Genomic DNA, 14,954 nt, shown 5'->3' on the forward strand with positions numbered 1-14,954 from the left:
CAAATCCATGGGATATTTGATGCCAACACACACAAAGTATGGCAATCCAAGTATTACAATCAGGACATGGACAAATTAAAATATTATTTAATAATAATATATCCAGTTAGAATAATAGTTAATAGTTAATAATTACAATCTTCTTTAGCATACTAACAATATGTTATCGTAACATTGCACATCACTTCAGAAATCCATATTTCCAGAAAAACTGTGGTTTGATTTTGTTTGTATCTTTTTTTGTGTAAACACAGTCAAGGGGTTGGTCCTGACAAACAATTTTGTCTCAAACACAGTGCAATATCAAGAATAAAGTGCAGTTTTTATTTCCAAGACAAAACACCCATTGGCCTCTGGAGCTTCACTAGAATCAAATTTCAAAACACATTTTCATGTGACCAGCAGGTTGAGGGAGGTGATGTTCCCCCTCTGCTCTGCCCTCATGAGACACCACCTGGAGTCATGTGTTCACTTCTGGAGTTCTCAGCACAGGAAGGACATGGATGTGTTACAGCAAGTCCACAGGAGGCCATGAAGAGATGATCAGAGGGCTGGAGCACCTCCAGTATGAGGACAGACTGAGAGAGATGGGCTTGTTCAGCCTGGAGAAGAGAAGGCTCTGGGGAGACCTTATAGCACCCTCCAGTATTTAAAAAGGGCCTACAGGAAAACTGGGGAGGGGGTCTTTATCAGGGAGTGCAGGGATAGGACAAGGGATAACGGTTTTAAGATGAAAGAGGAGAGATTTAGATTAGGTATTAGGAAGAAATTCTTCACTCTGAGGGTGGTGAGGCCCTGGAACAGGTTGCCCAGAGAAGCCGTGGATGCCCCATCCCTGGCAGTGCTCAAGGCCAGGTTGGATGAGGTTACTAGCCACCTGATCTAGTGGAATGTGCCCATGGCAGGGGAGTTGGAAGTGGATGATCTTTAAGGCTTCTCTGCTGAGGACTCCAGAATGGAATGCAGTACTCCAAGTGAGGTCTCATGAGAGTGGAGGGGCAAGATTATGTTCCTCGACCTGCTGGTCACACTTTTGATGCAGCCCAGGATACTGTTGGCCTTCTGGGCTGCAAGCGCACAGTGTTGGCTCATGTTGAGCTTCAGGTTCCTTGCACCCAAGATAACAGATGTAACAGATAATACACCCGTATTTGTAGCTCAGGTCACCGTAGAAGGAAAGCACAGAAAGGGCACCAGTTTCCATTCCTCAGAACCACCGGGAAGCAGGACCTGCACCTTTACACGGAGGTTACTGGTGCCAACAATTTGCATGTGCAAACCTATGCGCGCAATGGCAGGCACAGTGCCTGCAGCCAGGCCCTGGTCCCCGTGTTTAAAAAAATGTGACTTCTCCTCTTTGCGTTGCAAGCATCCAACTTATTTAAGATGTGGTTTGAACGGTGTTAGGGCCTGTCTGCAGCGGAATGGGGGGGGAATCTGAGGCAGCAAGTGCCACAGAGCCACCCCCCTGCCCTCCTCCGCCTGCTGGGCTGCTGAGGGGGGTCCACTCTGTGTCCCCACCGCCCCCAGCCCAGGGCATGCAGAATGCCTGCTCGGGGTCAAATGCTGGGGATGCCGCCAGCGCGGCAGCCAACGTCCAGTGAGGACCTTGTCTGTCTGATTGCTCCTGCTCCTGTATTCAAGCGCTCCTGAATCTAGTTCCTAAGCCCAGCTCCCTCTTAGCTGTGGACCCTCTCCCTTGTGTCTGCTCTGCAGCATTTGTGGTGACGTAGAGTCAATGAGTGGTGGAGGCACAATCTCAGATATTTGTATGTATTTTATTATTAATTATTTTCATCATTATTACTATCATCATTTCATTAAACCTATAGTTTTAGTTTCCAACCTGCAAGTCTTTTTCCTCTCATTTCCTTTCCCTAAAGGCTGGCGGGAGAGGATTTGTGAGGCCAATTGCATGGTTTTAGCTGCTGAAATTAGCTGGACCAGGGCAAAACAGTGACTGGTTTTGGTCCACCTTGTAGACTGTACCTCCAGTCTTGACATACTTTCTGTAGATGAACGTTAACCTGCAGGAAGAGAGAGAAACGTCCTCTTTTCTCCCACCCCTTCTACGCCATGTTGTCACACATGGGCAGCATCTTGCATGACCTACCTTTACACCCCTGCACTCCCAGTGCCTGCAGGACAAGGAAAGATGCCCAGATGCCCAGGTTGGAAGTCAGGGCAAGAAAATGTCTCCCCCACCACCCAGGACTGGTCCTGATGGAGTGAGGAGCGCTCCTGGGCACTAGGAGTCTTGGAGCCTCTGCTCCTCGTGCTGCAAAGGTGCTGCTGCTGTTTGTGTTTGAGTCCCACACGCCAACTCTGCTCTTCACGTATGGCTTAGAATCGCAGCATCACAGAATAACAGAACAGCTTGGGCTGGAAGGGACCTTAAAGCCCATCCAGTTCCACCACGCTGCAGGGACGTCTGCCACGGGATCACGTTGCTCAAAGCCTCATCCAACCCGATGTTGAACACCTCCAGGGATGAGGCATCTACACCTTCCCGGGAAACCAGTGCCAGCGTCTCACCACCTTCATCGTGAAGAAGTTCATCCTAATGTCTAGTCTAACTCTTCCCTGCTCCAAATCAAAGCCGTCCCCGCCTCGTCCAAGGCTTCTCGCATTCTTCTTAAGAAAAGCCAAACCAACCCACCTTCTCTCCTAGAATCTCCGTGGGGACTGGCAGCCTCCACGTGGGTACGGAGCGGCGGGAGAGGTGCGGGGCTGGCTGATGGCCCCACTCCCCTGGCGCACCTGCACCTCTCTTACCAGCGCACAGGAGCTGGCGGCGCGCCCCCTCCTCACCCGCCACACCTGGGCTCGGCGGCGCGCGAGCCCCTCCCCTGCGGCACCTGGGCTCCGTGCTCCCCCAGCGCACCTGGTCGCGCGCTTCCTTCTCCCCCGGCACACCTGGAGGCGCGCGCTCCCTCCCTTCTCCCCCAGCGCACCTGAGCGTGCTCCCTCCCGTCTCCGCCGGCGCACCTGGGCGCGCCCTCCCTGCTCTCCAGGCGCACCTGGGCACGCGCGCGCGCTCCCCTCTCCCCCGGCGCACCTGGGCACGCGCGCGCGCTCCCCTCTCCCCGGCACACCTGCGCGCGCCCCCGCCGCCCGCCCGGCCTCTCTCGGCGGTGCCGGCATCCCGCCCCTCCCGCGCTCCCCGCGCAGGCGCACGGGGCTCCTGTCGCGGCGGTTCCCGGGGCTCCCAGCGCCGTCATGGCGGCAGCGAGCGGCAGCGCCCGCGGGAGGCGGCGGAGCTGAAGCCGCAGCGCGGCGGGAGGCAGGGGCGCGGCCGGCGCGGAGGCTGCGAGCGCGGTGAGCGCAGGGCGGCGGGCGCGGCACCTGCGGGAGGGGGCGGGAAGGGAAGAATAACAAATATCAATTAAAGCCCCCCCGAGACCGTGGCGGGAGCGCAGGGACAGGTGGGACCCTCGGCACTTGGGATCCTCGGGGGATCCTTGAGGTCTCGCCGTTGGAGACCTTCGAGGTTTGGGGCGCTCGGTTCTCAGCACTAGAGACCTTTGAGGTCTCGGTGTTGGGGACCGTCGGGGCTCGGCACTGGAGACCCTCAGCGTTTGGTACGCTCAGGTCTTATCACTGAGGACCAGTGAGGTCTCGGCGTTTGGGGACCCTCAGGTCTCTGCGTGTGGGACCCCCGGTGTTCGGGATGCTCGGGTTTCAGCGCTGGGGACCCTCAGCTCTGGGATGCTCAGGTCTCAGCACTGAGGGACCCTCGAGGTCTCGGCGTTTGAGATGCTCAGGTCTCTGCGTTCGGGGACGCTCGGCGCTGGGGACGCCCGCGGTCTCCGCGTTCAGGAGCTGCGTTCGGGTAGGGCAGGACTCTCCGCGACTGGTCGATGTCTTGCCTTGTCCTTTAGGGCTGCGAGCACCGGCAGAGCCGCGCAGAGCGCTGCTGACAGACGCCTCCTGCGCAGGAGAGAGCCGGGACTCCGGGGACGCCCCCTCTCCCGGAGGAAGGAGTGGGACCCGGTCACCTTCCGGGCAGCCCGAGGCGCTCCCTCTTCCCGGAACGGCGCTGCAAGCCCTAACTTGGAGCCCACTGGCCATGGCGAGTGAAGGCAAACAAGTAGTTCAGCCAACAGGTGATGATGGAGGAGGAGTAGAAGAAGGAAGCGCCGCCGAAGCCGGGAGCGTGCTGCAGCCTTTGAATCCAGGAGTCCCCATCCGAGGTATCAGGATGAAATTCGCCGTACTGACGGGACTGGTGGAGGTTGGGGAAGTGTCCAACAGAGACGTAGTCGACACTGTGTTTGATCTGGTAAGTTGATTCCCCTCCTGGGTATGAGAAAAAAGAACAGTGTATGCGTGCAGAGGAATCCCACGGCTTTTTGGTGTTATTTCAGTATTTCTTTACCTGGTTACACTTTTCACCATACTAGATTTCAGTGAGGTTCTTTTTGCTTGTGGATCACAAATCTGAAAATAGTGTGTGAGCCTCTGTGTGTACATTTATACCTGAAACAACTGGAAACGGCATCCTCTGTTTGCCTGGCAGGAATCATTGCTTTGTTTAGAACCGACGAGTGCGTTGTGGTGTTTAACCATTCAACAGATATACTCAACAATGAAGTTAAATGTTGATTTAGTAACTCAAGACTGTCATCAAAACACACATGTTGCTGTTTTAAGCCAGAACAACTTTTCCCACTAAGACGTTTATGTCCTTTTTTGCTTTCCCTTTGCTTTGGAAGTAGGCAGAACTTCCACGTTCCATCTGCTTGGCATGAGGGTGCCAAGGGAGCAATTCATTCAAATGCTTTACTTACACTGATTGTTGAGAAGAGTAGAACTTGTTTTCAATGTCCTTTTTAAAATAATTAATTATGTAGTCAGCTGCTGTTTTTTTAATACAGTATGGATATATTTAATCTTAATAATGCATCTCTCTGAAAATTGAGGATACAACTTTTCCTGTCGAAGCTGGAAACACACTGTATACCATTGAACTTCTTGAGCCACATTTAGAACAATTAGGCTAGTTGTTAATGTTTGCTTGCTGAAGGAGACCAAACATTAGGAGGAAAACAGTATTTAAGTTTACAGAGACACTCTGCTGTTATCAGAGTTCTCAAAACATCTCTAAAAATACTCATCGTTCCTCCTTCTTCCTTTTAGGGAGTGACTAAAAAACACCTTTGACTTTAAAACAGTGTGGTTTCTGACAGACCAGGAAGTGAGAGCATGTAATGGTATAAAGCTCGGCAACACGGAAAGTTGACACAAAACACACACTGTTTTTTTTAAATGCTATTTGCATCTCAGCTATTTCGTTTGTAGTATTCTTTGCTACATACAAGTATTAATAGTCACTAAATACTTGTGTGCGCTGTGTCTGTTTAATGTTTTTTGATGTTATCTTCTTGGATTATGATAAATGTTTATTTTTTGAATGTTTTCCTATTAACAGAATGTAATGCTCGCTCTGAATTGTTTGGATGAAAGTCTCAATGCAGAGGAATTGCAGTACTGGCAAAAATTTAAGTGCAGATCAGAGGTTTCATGGATGATCCAAGTATGAGAAAGAGATTTAAGTTGCTTAGAGTCTGCTTGATAATTGTCCATGACAAAACCCAGTGCTCAGATATATGGACATGAAGTTCAAAAGGAATTTCTGGTACATCGTTTATGATTTAGGACACTTGTGTGAGGGGAAATTGCTCATGGGTTTGTTAAATTTTATGTTGTTTCTGCGTGGTCTTTTGAGTAGTTTACTGAAGGGCATTTTAAGGCAGGAGTGAGAAGAGGTTCAGCAGAATAATTAAATGTGTAAAAGCTCCTTGATCCTGGGATTTCTTTTCTGCTCCATTTTGGACAACAGAGGAATGGAAAATTCAGCTTGGTTCAGAGATGCCTTGATTTTAGATTTAAAAAGTCTGGAGAATTTGACCCATGGACTGCATTCTCCTGGGTCTTCTTTTCCCAAATAGAAGTAAGGGAGAGTTTCTGGCCCTGGAAATCTTTGAAACTGTGTTTTCACTTTCTCCGCAAGTGAAATAACAGCCTTGATCTCTCTGAGAAGATTCCCCAACCATTCCAGCACACCTGCCTAAAATGTGGGAGGTAAAGTTCATGCTCCTGCACCATGTTCCTTTATCAGAGCAGAAGTAATTAGTGAATAGCTATCATGAAACAACCAACAGTTTGGTAGTAAGGACGCATTACCTGGATTATGTGAGGACAAAATGCAAATTTTTGAACAATATAAGAAAGACCTAGGTCCCTTGGTTTCTCCGAGTCCTGGTGACTAATTTGGAAGGAGATGTCTTGATGTTCTGTGGTTTTATTAAAACTGGAAAGCTTAAGTTGTCAAACTAGCCAAAAACCTCGTAATTTTTGTTAAAGAAGGCATCCGTTTTCTGTTGTGATGGGGTTTTTTTGGTAAAACTGCTAGACTGGCTTTTTAATATAGCTTCTGAGATATGAGGTCTGCCTACAAAGCAATACTCATAAGAGTTCTACCTCATTCACTCTGATCTCGAGCTATGACCTCTTTGTTTTGTTGATTAACACCTCTGAAATCACAGTGATCAGAATTTAAGGCATGTGAAGTATTAGTTAGCAATGGTATACTTACTTCTCTGTGTGTATATACAGGAAAGATATAATTTTATATGAGAAAGTGATTCTTATCTATGACTTTTGTGATAGTTTGTGTCCCAGTAGCTTGTGGAATGAGCTTACTCATGTGTGCAGGTTCAGTTGGGGGTATGAAAATCATGCTGTGAGCTGTTGTTACTTTTGGGGTTAGGCCCAATGTGTCCCCTCCTATTTGGTTTCATTCAGTTTGGTGACTCATAACAGCACTACCTCAGTGGTGTTCAGAGAAATCAGCCAGCTAGCTTCTTGTACTTTGAAAGGATGTAATGTGTTTGGGGGATTTTTTGATCACTAAAGCGAAACATGTTTAGACCAGGATGGAAGGAGAACTGGGCAAATCTGTGTCGAAAGGTGTTTTTACGTACTTACTTTTCATAGCATAACCACCCTCGAATGTGAAGAGTTTGTTTTTTAAAACGGGAGGATTAGCTGACCTAATTTTATTTCTTGAGCAAACGTGTTGCCCTTGATTATGTTCTTCAAGCTTGCTGTGGCATATGGAGTTTATGGTGAATTTCTCTGTGGTGGAGAGTCAAGAGAAGACCAAAGTGCTGTCTTCATGTTCCTTATCTTTAAACATTCGAGAGGTGGTCATGCTTTAGACCTGAAAGACTCAGAAGATCAAAACCATAAAGAGCACAGAAATTGATGACCTACTGCTTATGAAAGAAATTTAAGGTGCTGTAGTCCTGATTACTTTAGCAAATGACTTGTTCAGTCCAGCAGTGTTGAATCCTGGAGCTAAGAACCACATATGACATTTTCTCTGTCTAGCAGTATAGCAGAGTACTTTGTGAGCTTGCTTCTAGCATGCATCAAAACTCAAGTAGTCTTTGGACTTCCTACTTGTAAAAATACTCAAGTTGATCTGCTTTATTTTGGTCAGTGTTTTCAGACAATGTAGTTTTTCACCCCCTGTTAGATAAGCATTTGTATATTTCAGCACTTTTTAAAATTGAGAAGGAAAATCCTGACTTTAAAGAAGCTTTTTATTCTCTAAAATACTTTGAAAGCATGTTCTTGTTCAACTATTAATCTGGTCTGCTATGTTTCTGACAGACAATAAGCTAAACTATGGGTATAAATTGCTCATGCATTGTGAATTATATTTGTAATTGATTTTGGACAGCCATAACTCGGTGAATTTCTTTGGTACACAAATCGGATGAGTTCCTGTTCATTACCTCTTATCTGCTTCCTTTTCCTGCCCCTTAAGTTTATTAAAATAAAACCCCTCCTGGCAGGAGAAGGTGAGAGTGGAAAAATAAATTTAAAGTGGGATCTATTGCGAACATAAAATAGCTATTTGTTTTTAATAGTAAAATAGAAAGACCTACTAATGAATAAAATTTATATTAGAGTGCTAGAAATTATTTGGCAATTGGTAAAACTTAAAATCATTTATAAAACTACAGTACTGTGCTACTAGTGTCAGAGAGGGTTCTTATGAAATGAAGTTTTCAAGTGTAGAGAATGAATTCTGTTCCGAAGGCTATCCAACCTGCAGGGAAATACAGAAGGTCCTGAAGCATCTTTTCTAGATTAAAATTCTGTGTGGAGCTTCTGGTCTACTCCATTCTACATGACCCTGTCTTGTATCATATGTCAACGTTGTCTTGTTTCCAAGTTATCACAAGTTTCTTGTTATAGATACATAAAGCTTAGGTCACTGGTTATCCCTGTCCTTCAGCAGGTAAAGGGTTCTCACAAGCGATTTGTTCATACTGAATGCTATATTTGCAGGAGTTAACTGTGCTGTGTTATTAGACTTGCAGTGGGAAATGGATATTCTGGCAACGTTCTACTATGTTTCAAGCCGGTGTCTGTATGACTATTGCCTTTCTCTGTGATCTCAGTATAAATTCAGTTTGGGGACTCATGCTGGAATTTACTCAAATCTCAAATTGACTACAGTACAGAGGTAACAGATATTCTGGAATTTCTGCTCTGAAATGCTGTGCTTCACCAATTTTGGTTTAAAAAGCTTCAGCATTTCTATTTGTTCTAGTGACTATAGTGTAGACTCAGTTATTTGTTTTGGTTCCGTTTTTGTTTTTCCTCAGTTTGTGTTGCAAAGCCCTTTTCTTTAAAAAAAAGTTCTGTCTTTATTTTTGATGAAGGGAATATGCTATTGCCTCTGATTCTTTTAATGGATTATGAGGTCCGCACCAAGAGCCTCTAGTGACAAAATAAAAATGAGAGAGAACTCTTAGTTTTCATCACCTTTTGTGGAAAAATAAAGGGATCTGAGGAGCAAAGACTAAAACTACTTAAAAAGCGTAATTTGTCAGTTTCTCGTGCCAGGCTTTACTAAAACCACAAACAATAATCAATGTAACTTTAAACAATTCTTACTGTTTACTTTCCATATTTCTCCTTTTTAAAGTAACTTTCTTCTCTAGCCCCACATGACTTGCTTTATAGAGCAAATCTGAGATAAATGTCAGGACTGCCACTTGTTTGCCTTCTGCTCACCTGCCCTTTGCCCTTTTTGCTGTGTCTCCGTTACTGTGGTTTCTGCACCATAAACTCTTTATCATTATTCATATTGAAAGCTAATGGTATCACCTGCTGATACAACAGGTTTCTAGTTTGGTAGGAATGCTTCTGAAACACTAGTACAATAGATTTTATGAAGCAGAAATTCACCTTTTTTTGTCTCTGATCACAGACTTTTTTTGCATGTATCTTTTCGTAGAAAACCCTCAAAGCTAATACTGATAAAATTAAATACATTACAGTAGTGAAATGCACTATAAATTTCTTTGTAACAATGCATTTTTTTCATTACCTTACTATGTGTTTATAGGCAGTGCTAGGATTTGTCTTCTGTATAAACTATAAATGCTGATGACAAATACGAGTAAAAAAGTAGTTTTTAGAGCATCACTGAATATTGTGCATTTCTTAATATATGGAGTCTTCCCTAGTAGATTCCCAATAGGTACACCTCTGGCTACAGTCATCCTAGTTCAGTCACTTCTGTCCATTTCCAGTATAGATGATAAGGTAAGTCTGTGGCATTAGCTGGGTCAAGCTTGTAGTTTTGTCGATTTAAATCACAGTAAATTGGACAATCAGCTGTCTTAGTGATCATCTGTGGTTTTACTCTTGTGGAATGAGTGGAATTCAGCAAAAGATATGTAATGCTTCCAAATCTGTGTATATGTCCTTTCTATAAAATACATCAGATGCAAAATTACTTCTTGTCAGCCCCTTCACATGGGAGGATTGTGCCCCCCTCCTTGATTCCAAGACATCTTCATGCTTTTGAAGACATTTAATTTGGAATCTTGTACCAGTAAAAGATGATTTTGTTAAGTTTAGCTGACTGAATGAGGCTGAGAGCTGTCTTTCACCAGACTTTACCTAATTCAAAATTGTTGAGTTATGGGAGTCGCTTGTCCTTCACTTAAAATAAAAATTACAGACCTCCACTTGTTAAAATGTATTCTGGGTTACTATGGATGCACTTACTATTGAAATGATGTGTAGTGGGTTTTTTTTTGTTTTTTTTTCCAGATATTGATGCAAGGTGGAAATCACTTTGTCATTCACTTTGTTGTGGAAATACCATCCTGCATAGTCAAGTGTAGGAATTTAGGGAAATTTCATGGTCAGTTGAGAAATGCGTGGAATGTAGTAACTGAGATGGTAATGGCAGTCTTGAATTAGACATGCTGATGATTTAGAAAAAAAATCTTCTAGACTCTGAAGAAGGGCTGATTTGTACTTTGGCTGTGGTATCAACTCACTTCTGTGACTGCAACTTAAAACACACTCTAGGATGACAAAATGTTGAGGACAAAATCTAAGTCCACACAGGAAAACATTAAGTTTTCGTCACTCTTCCTCTAACTTGCCAGTTTTTATAAGCTTCTCATGACCATTCTGAAGCTGTAAGTGTGAATTACGTGTGCATTCTGTGTTTTCCAGAAGTCTTGGCATCCTGTACTGCCATTAGTAAGCTCTGTACAAACCTAAAATAAAGCTAAAAAAAGCAAAGGTGAGTCAGGTGTTTACATGTATCATATCTTAATAATGCAATATTTGAGGGATAATTTTTAATTAGCAGTCAATTCTACAAGTAAGCCCATTTGAAATGTGCTCATAGCTTACTTTAGAATTCTCCTTCAGAGGGGAATGCATCAGTTCAATGACAGATTTTTCTAGTTGGTGTCCTTTAACACAGGAGAGAGTGTCAGGTATCTATTACGGTTGCTTTCCTCTCTCTGAGCAGTATTATGTGTCAGCTGTCAAACAATAGTGGGCGAGATGGACCAGTGGCTCACCCAGTAGAGCAGGTAGCACAGTGAAGTAGTGGCCGTATGGACTGGCTCAGGAAAAACATTTGTGGATTAGAGAATAGAATGAAATGAGTCAAATACATCAGGAAAATAGGTAGATAGCATGTCAAGGTTGCTACAAAGGCTGAACGTTGCAGAGTGAGATAAAAATAGTTATTCATGTCTGTTGAAAGTGATTATTGGAGGAATGAACCAAGTACGCAGATTCAGTTGAGAGAAGTGGAGGTAAAGAGAAGTTTTTTTAAAGTGGCCATATTGGTTGAATACTGGAGGCTGAGCACAATCAAGGATGAGGTACTGCCTTAATTCTTTTTTAAGGCAATGTTGGTGTGGTGTGGTGTTCAGTACTCAGTGGCTGGTCAGTTGTACATTCAGATGCTGGAGCTTGCTGAGAAGTCCCAGCCTTCTGAAACTCATCGTGTGTGATTTTTTTCTTTTTGTGTGTTAAGGTTTCAAGTCTGATAGAAGATAAGAATGAGCTTTCCCTGTGGTTCCTTTCACTATCTCTATATTGGTTTTACCACCAAATGTGTAGTCTGCAGTCGTTTTTACTAGATAAGTTGGCAGCTTAAAGCATTTATAGCTTCTGTCTTTATGCAGTCATGAAGCTTTTTAACCTTAAGGAGGAAGCTTTAATCTATTGCACAGGTTAAATAAGCTCTGCAGTTTAGTCTTTGGATGTGAAATAACTGCTTGCTACCTTTGGTGTTTCTGTGTGTAAAACCCTTCAAGAATCTTTTCTGTCAAATTCAGTCTTGCATGCATAAAATTTATGCATAAATCTTTTTAAAGAACTTCTCTTCATTTTAAATGGGTCAATCTGGAAGAAAGTTTTTGTTCATAATCACTAATTACAGTTAGCTAACTTTCTGCCATTCACGTGTCTTCCCCAGTCCCTGGAGGCCTTCCTGACCTCATCGTAACGTTTTGCATGATGGTTTTTGGCATTAGCTTGACCTAATTACTGATGTCCTAATTTCAATTACATTTCTGCTCTCACTAATTCTGGATTTTACTGTTAGACTTAGTATCGTACTAGAGCATATTACTGCCTGATCAGAAACTAGTTTGGTCATTTTTTTAACTCTGGGGAGCCTTCCAACTTTGGCTGTTTGGAAGCTCAGGCCAGTTGCCAGGAATCTGAGGGCTCTAATTCATTTGCATAAAACAGGATACTCTTGCCACCTGCTATTTTAATACCACATGTGGCCGGTGGAGACTGTAGTTTCCAGTACACAGCGCTTCATATTTAGAGCAGATAGCAACTGAGATGCATCCTTGCTCAGCTGCTCTAGTCGAATTCACCAAATAGTGATGCTGCGTGAGTTGCAGTTGTACCTTTTCCTGAGACACAGTAATCTCTGTGCTGATACCAGAAGCTTGTTGTAATTTGTGAAGAGCTTGCATTCCTCCAGTGCTTTGGATTCCAAGGCTTCACAAATAAGTACAACTAGTTGCTAAATAGAAATACATTTGTGGAGAAAACCTAACACACTGGATTCCTCTGGTGGGAGCAGCTATGTCCCAGGCATGATTTTCTTGTTACTAGCTGCCTTGAGATGATATTTAAATGAGAAGGGCTAGTGGGAATAGGATGCACTCTGTTGCCTCCTGTAAAATGCTCTGATAATTTGAGCTGCAGGTTTCTTTACTGCAGCCTGCATATGATTCCATTGATGTTTTTGTATTCTACATGTATCTAGCTCAAAAAATTCATATGTACTATACAGCAAACTCAGATTATTTTTGGTATGCTTGAAAAGCTGAGAGTGAGTTGTTCAGGCAAAAAACTGTTCTGTTTTGTAGATGCAACTGAAGAAAGCAACACTTAGAGAGTTACTGGGTTAGCTTTCCTTTCCAACTGGAAATAAAACCCTGAGAAACCACTTAGGGCTTACCTGTTCGATGGAAGTGTTGTGTGTGTTCATGTCCACTCCCTCATTTGCTAGTCACCAGTTGTCTGTGATGTGACAGAAGTTACAGAAACAAATTAAGGAAGTGAAGCCTATTAGCCGCACTTAGATACTTCAGATTTCTAGTTTTATACTGGACTAACGCTGTAAAACAGTAACTGTAACAGTGTATAGGGTGACCTGTGGCTTATTTATTCTCTCTTTTGCGAATGCTGAAGGATTAGAGGTACCAAAAAGCAGCAGGTAAGATGGTCACTGTAACGAGAGAGCAATTTTTTTTATAAAAGAGCAGCAAGAGAACTAGGAACATCTTGCAGTGGCTTGAGAAGTATGTGATTGTTGAGTCTGGGATACTGAATGTTTGCTTGATAAATCTCTCACAAATTGGTTCCTTTATCAAACTGTGCAGGTTTGGGTTGAAAATGCACTAGTTACTTCCCCAAATATGATTGGGATGGGGGTGTGTAAAGCCTATTTAGTATAGTAGGGTAAACCTTGTTGCTTTAGAATTACTGGAAGACTTTGCAGGTCCTACAGCTTTGTAGTTTTAATACTGCATTATTAGAGAATTCTTTCAGTTATGCTCTTTGCATTTTTCAGGATTAAAACTGTATTCCTAAGGACAGTTGTTTTTTGCAGAATTATTAACAATTCCAGTAGACCTTGGAATCAAGTAGTGCTTAAAAAAACCCGAAACCAACCGAAGAAGAAAACCCCAAACCAACAAAAAAAATCCCAGAAAAGCTCTTTATGCAGAATCATAGCCAGAAGTTAAAAAAAAATGGCCAGTAGGACAGGAGTAGAATTGCTGATAAGCCTTAGGACGATGCAGTCTGGGACAGAATAGGAACTAAATGACTGATGTTGGTAATGGTGCGTGACTGTTAAATAAACAAATGGAAGCTATCAGTCCAGTCAGCATCTGCTGCCTGCTGATGTTTTTGTTGAAATGATGTATATGATCTGTCTGTAGTTTTGGTTGTAACTTGGTTGAAAAGAAGTTGTAAGCTTTTCCCCCCTATGCCTCGCTTCTAACAGGAGCGTAGTACTGACAGATTTGGTTCTGTTGTACTGTTTAGGTGCTGTAATGCCTAACTTTTGATATTTGATACAGAATATGAAACTGAATAACTGCTTGCATTTTTAGAATGCATTTTGAAATAGGTGACATGAAATGGGGAGGTATGTATGTTTTTATTGCTGATGTTATAGAATGGGAGAACACTGAGATGCTGGGAATGGACTTTTCAGTTGGGATTGCAGAAGGTTCTCTGTCCACTTTGTAATCTACAGCCAAGGGCCACCTTAAGAAGCTATGATGTTCTTAACACTTCAGATGTCCTTGATGTAAATGAGGTAGCAGTGATGCCCAGCTCAGCAATGAAGTGCCGTGAAAAGGACTCTTAGGCACAGAAACTGTACCGACAGCTTCCCAATCTTTATGCAGATCAGTAAAGGCTCATGAGGAAGAGATTGCTGTCTTTTCTTGCTGATTTCTTCCTCAAAAGTGAAGTCGCAATCTTGTGCCATGCTAAATTATCTACTATTTAACCTCACACCAGGACACTCTGCTTTGTCCTTTCTTTGTTCCTCCTTGTCTTTTCAGTTACTTGGCACCTGCTGCCTTTGTCTTGGGCTGCAAAAGTGAGTCCTGAGCACTCACTGGGTTCTCTAGTGAGCTGGGGAGCTGTGAATGCCACTGTGTGCTGCAGTTGCTGTGGATCAGCTGGTTGGCAGGGGTATTGCCTTTGGGGAGACGTTTATTCCATGACTCATCTGAGACCTGGCACTAAAGATTTTTAAAGTGAAATGTATATTGCTCTCTTGGAACTTTGCTGGCTTAGTAAAGTCTCACCTGTGCAGAAGTGAAAGCCACCCTGATTTCTGTCCTTAGTAGAAAGATTCAAATTACTATTTGTCACGAGTGCACAGCGATGATGGTGTAAGTGACTTGAAGGGTGACATTTCTAATACCTCTTCTGTGAAGACTAGGCTCATATACAGCAAAGAATGCTAGATTCATGGGTATGGAGAGAAGACTTTGAAAGAAATGAGTCTCAGACCTTGTGTTTAAAGTGTTTGAATAAGGTTCTCCAGTCACTCACGTGACTGG

General features: G+C 43.5%; 1 protein-coding gene across 5 annotated transcripts in view; it reads left to right on the forward strand.

Annotated features, from left to right (window-relative positions):
• Positions 1-3,206: 3,206 nt before the first annotated feature.
• The window catches only part of LRBA (LPS responsive beige-like anchor protein), a 410,166-nt gene continuing 398,418 nt past the window's right edge, over positions 3,207-14,954 (forward strand). For all 5 annotated transcript variants that reach the window (XM_054064662.1, XM_054064663.1, XM_054064665.1 and 2 more), the window contains exons 1-2: positions 3,207-3,318; positions 3,882-4,282. In XM_054064662.1, coding sequence (XP_053920637.1) covers positions 4,070-4,282 — 213 coding nt within the window. In that variant the 5' untranslated portion in view covers positions 3,207-3,318; positions 3,882-4,069. The remainder of the gene's footprint in view (positions 3,319-3,881; positions 4,283-14,954) is intronic.

The sequence above is a fragment of the Cuculus canorus genome, chromosome 4, assembly GCF_017976375.1.
Source record: "Cuculus canorus isolate bCucCan1 chromosome 4, bCucCan1.pri, whole genome shotgun sequence".
NCBI classification, from domain to species: domain Eukaryota; kingdom Metazoa; phylum Chordata; class Aves; order Cuculiformes; family Cuculidae; genus Cuculus; species Cuculus canorus.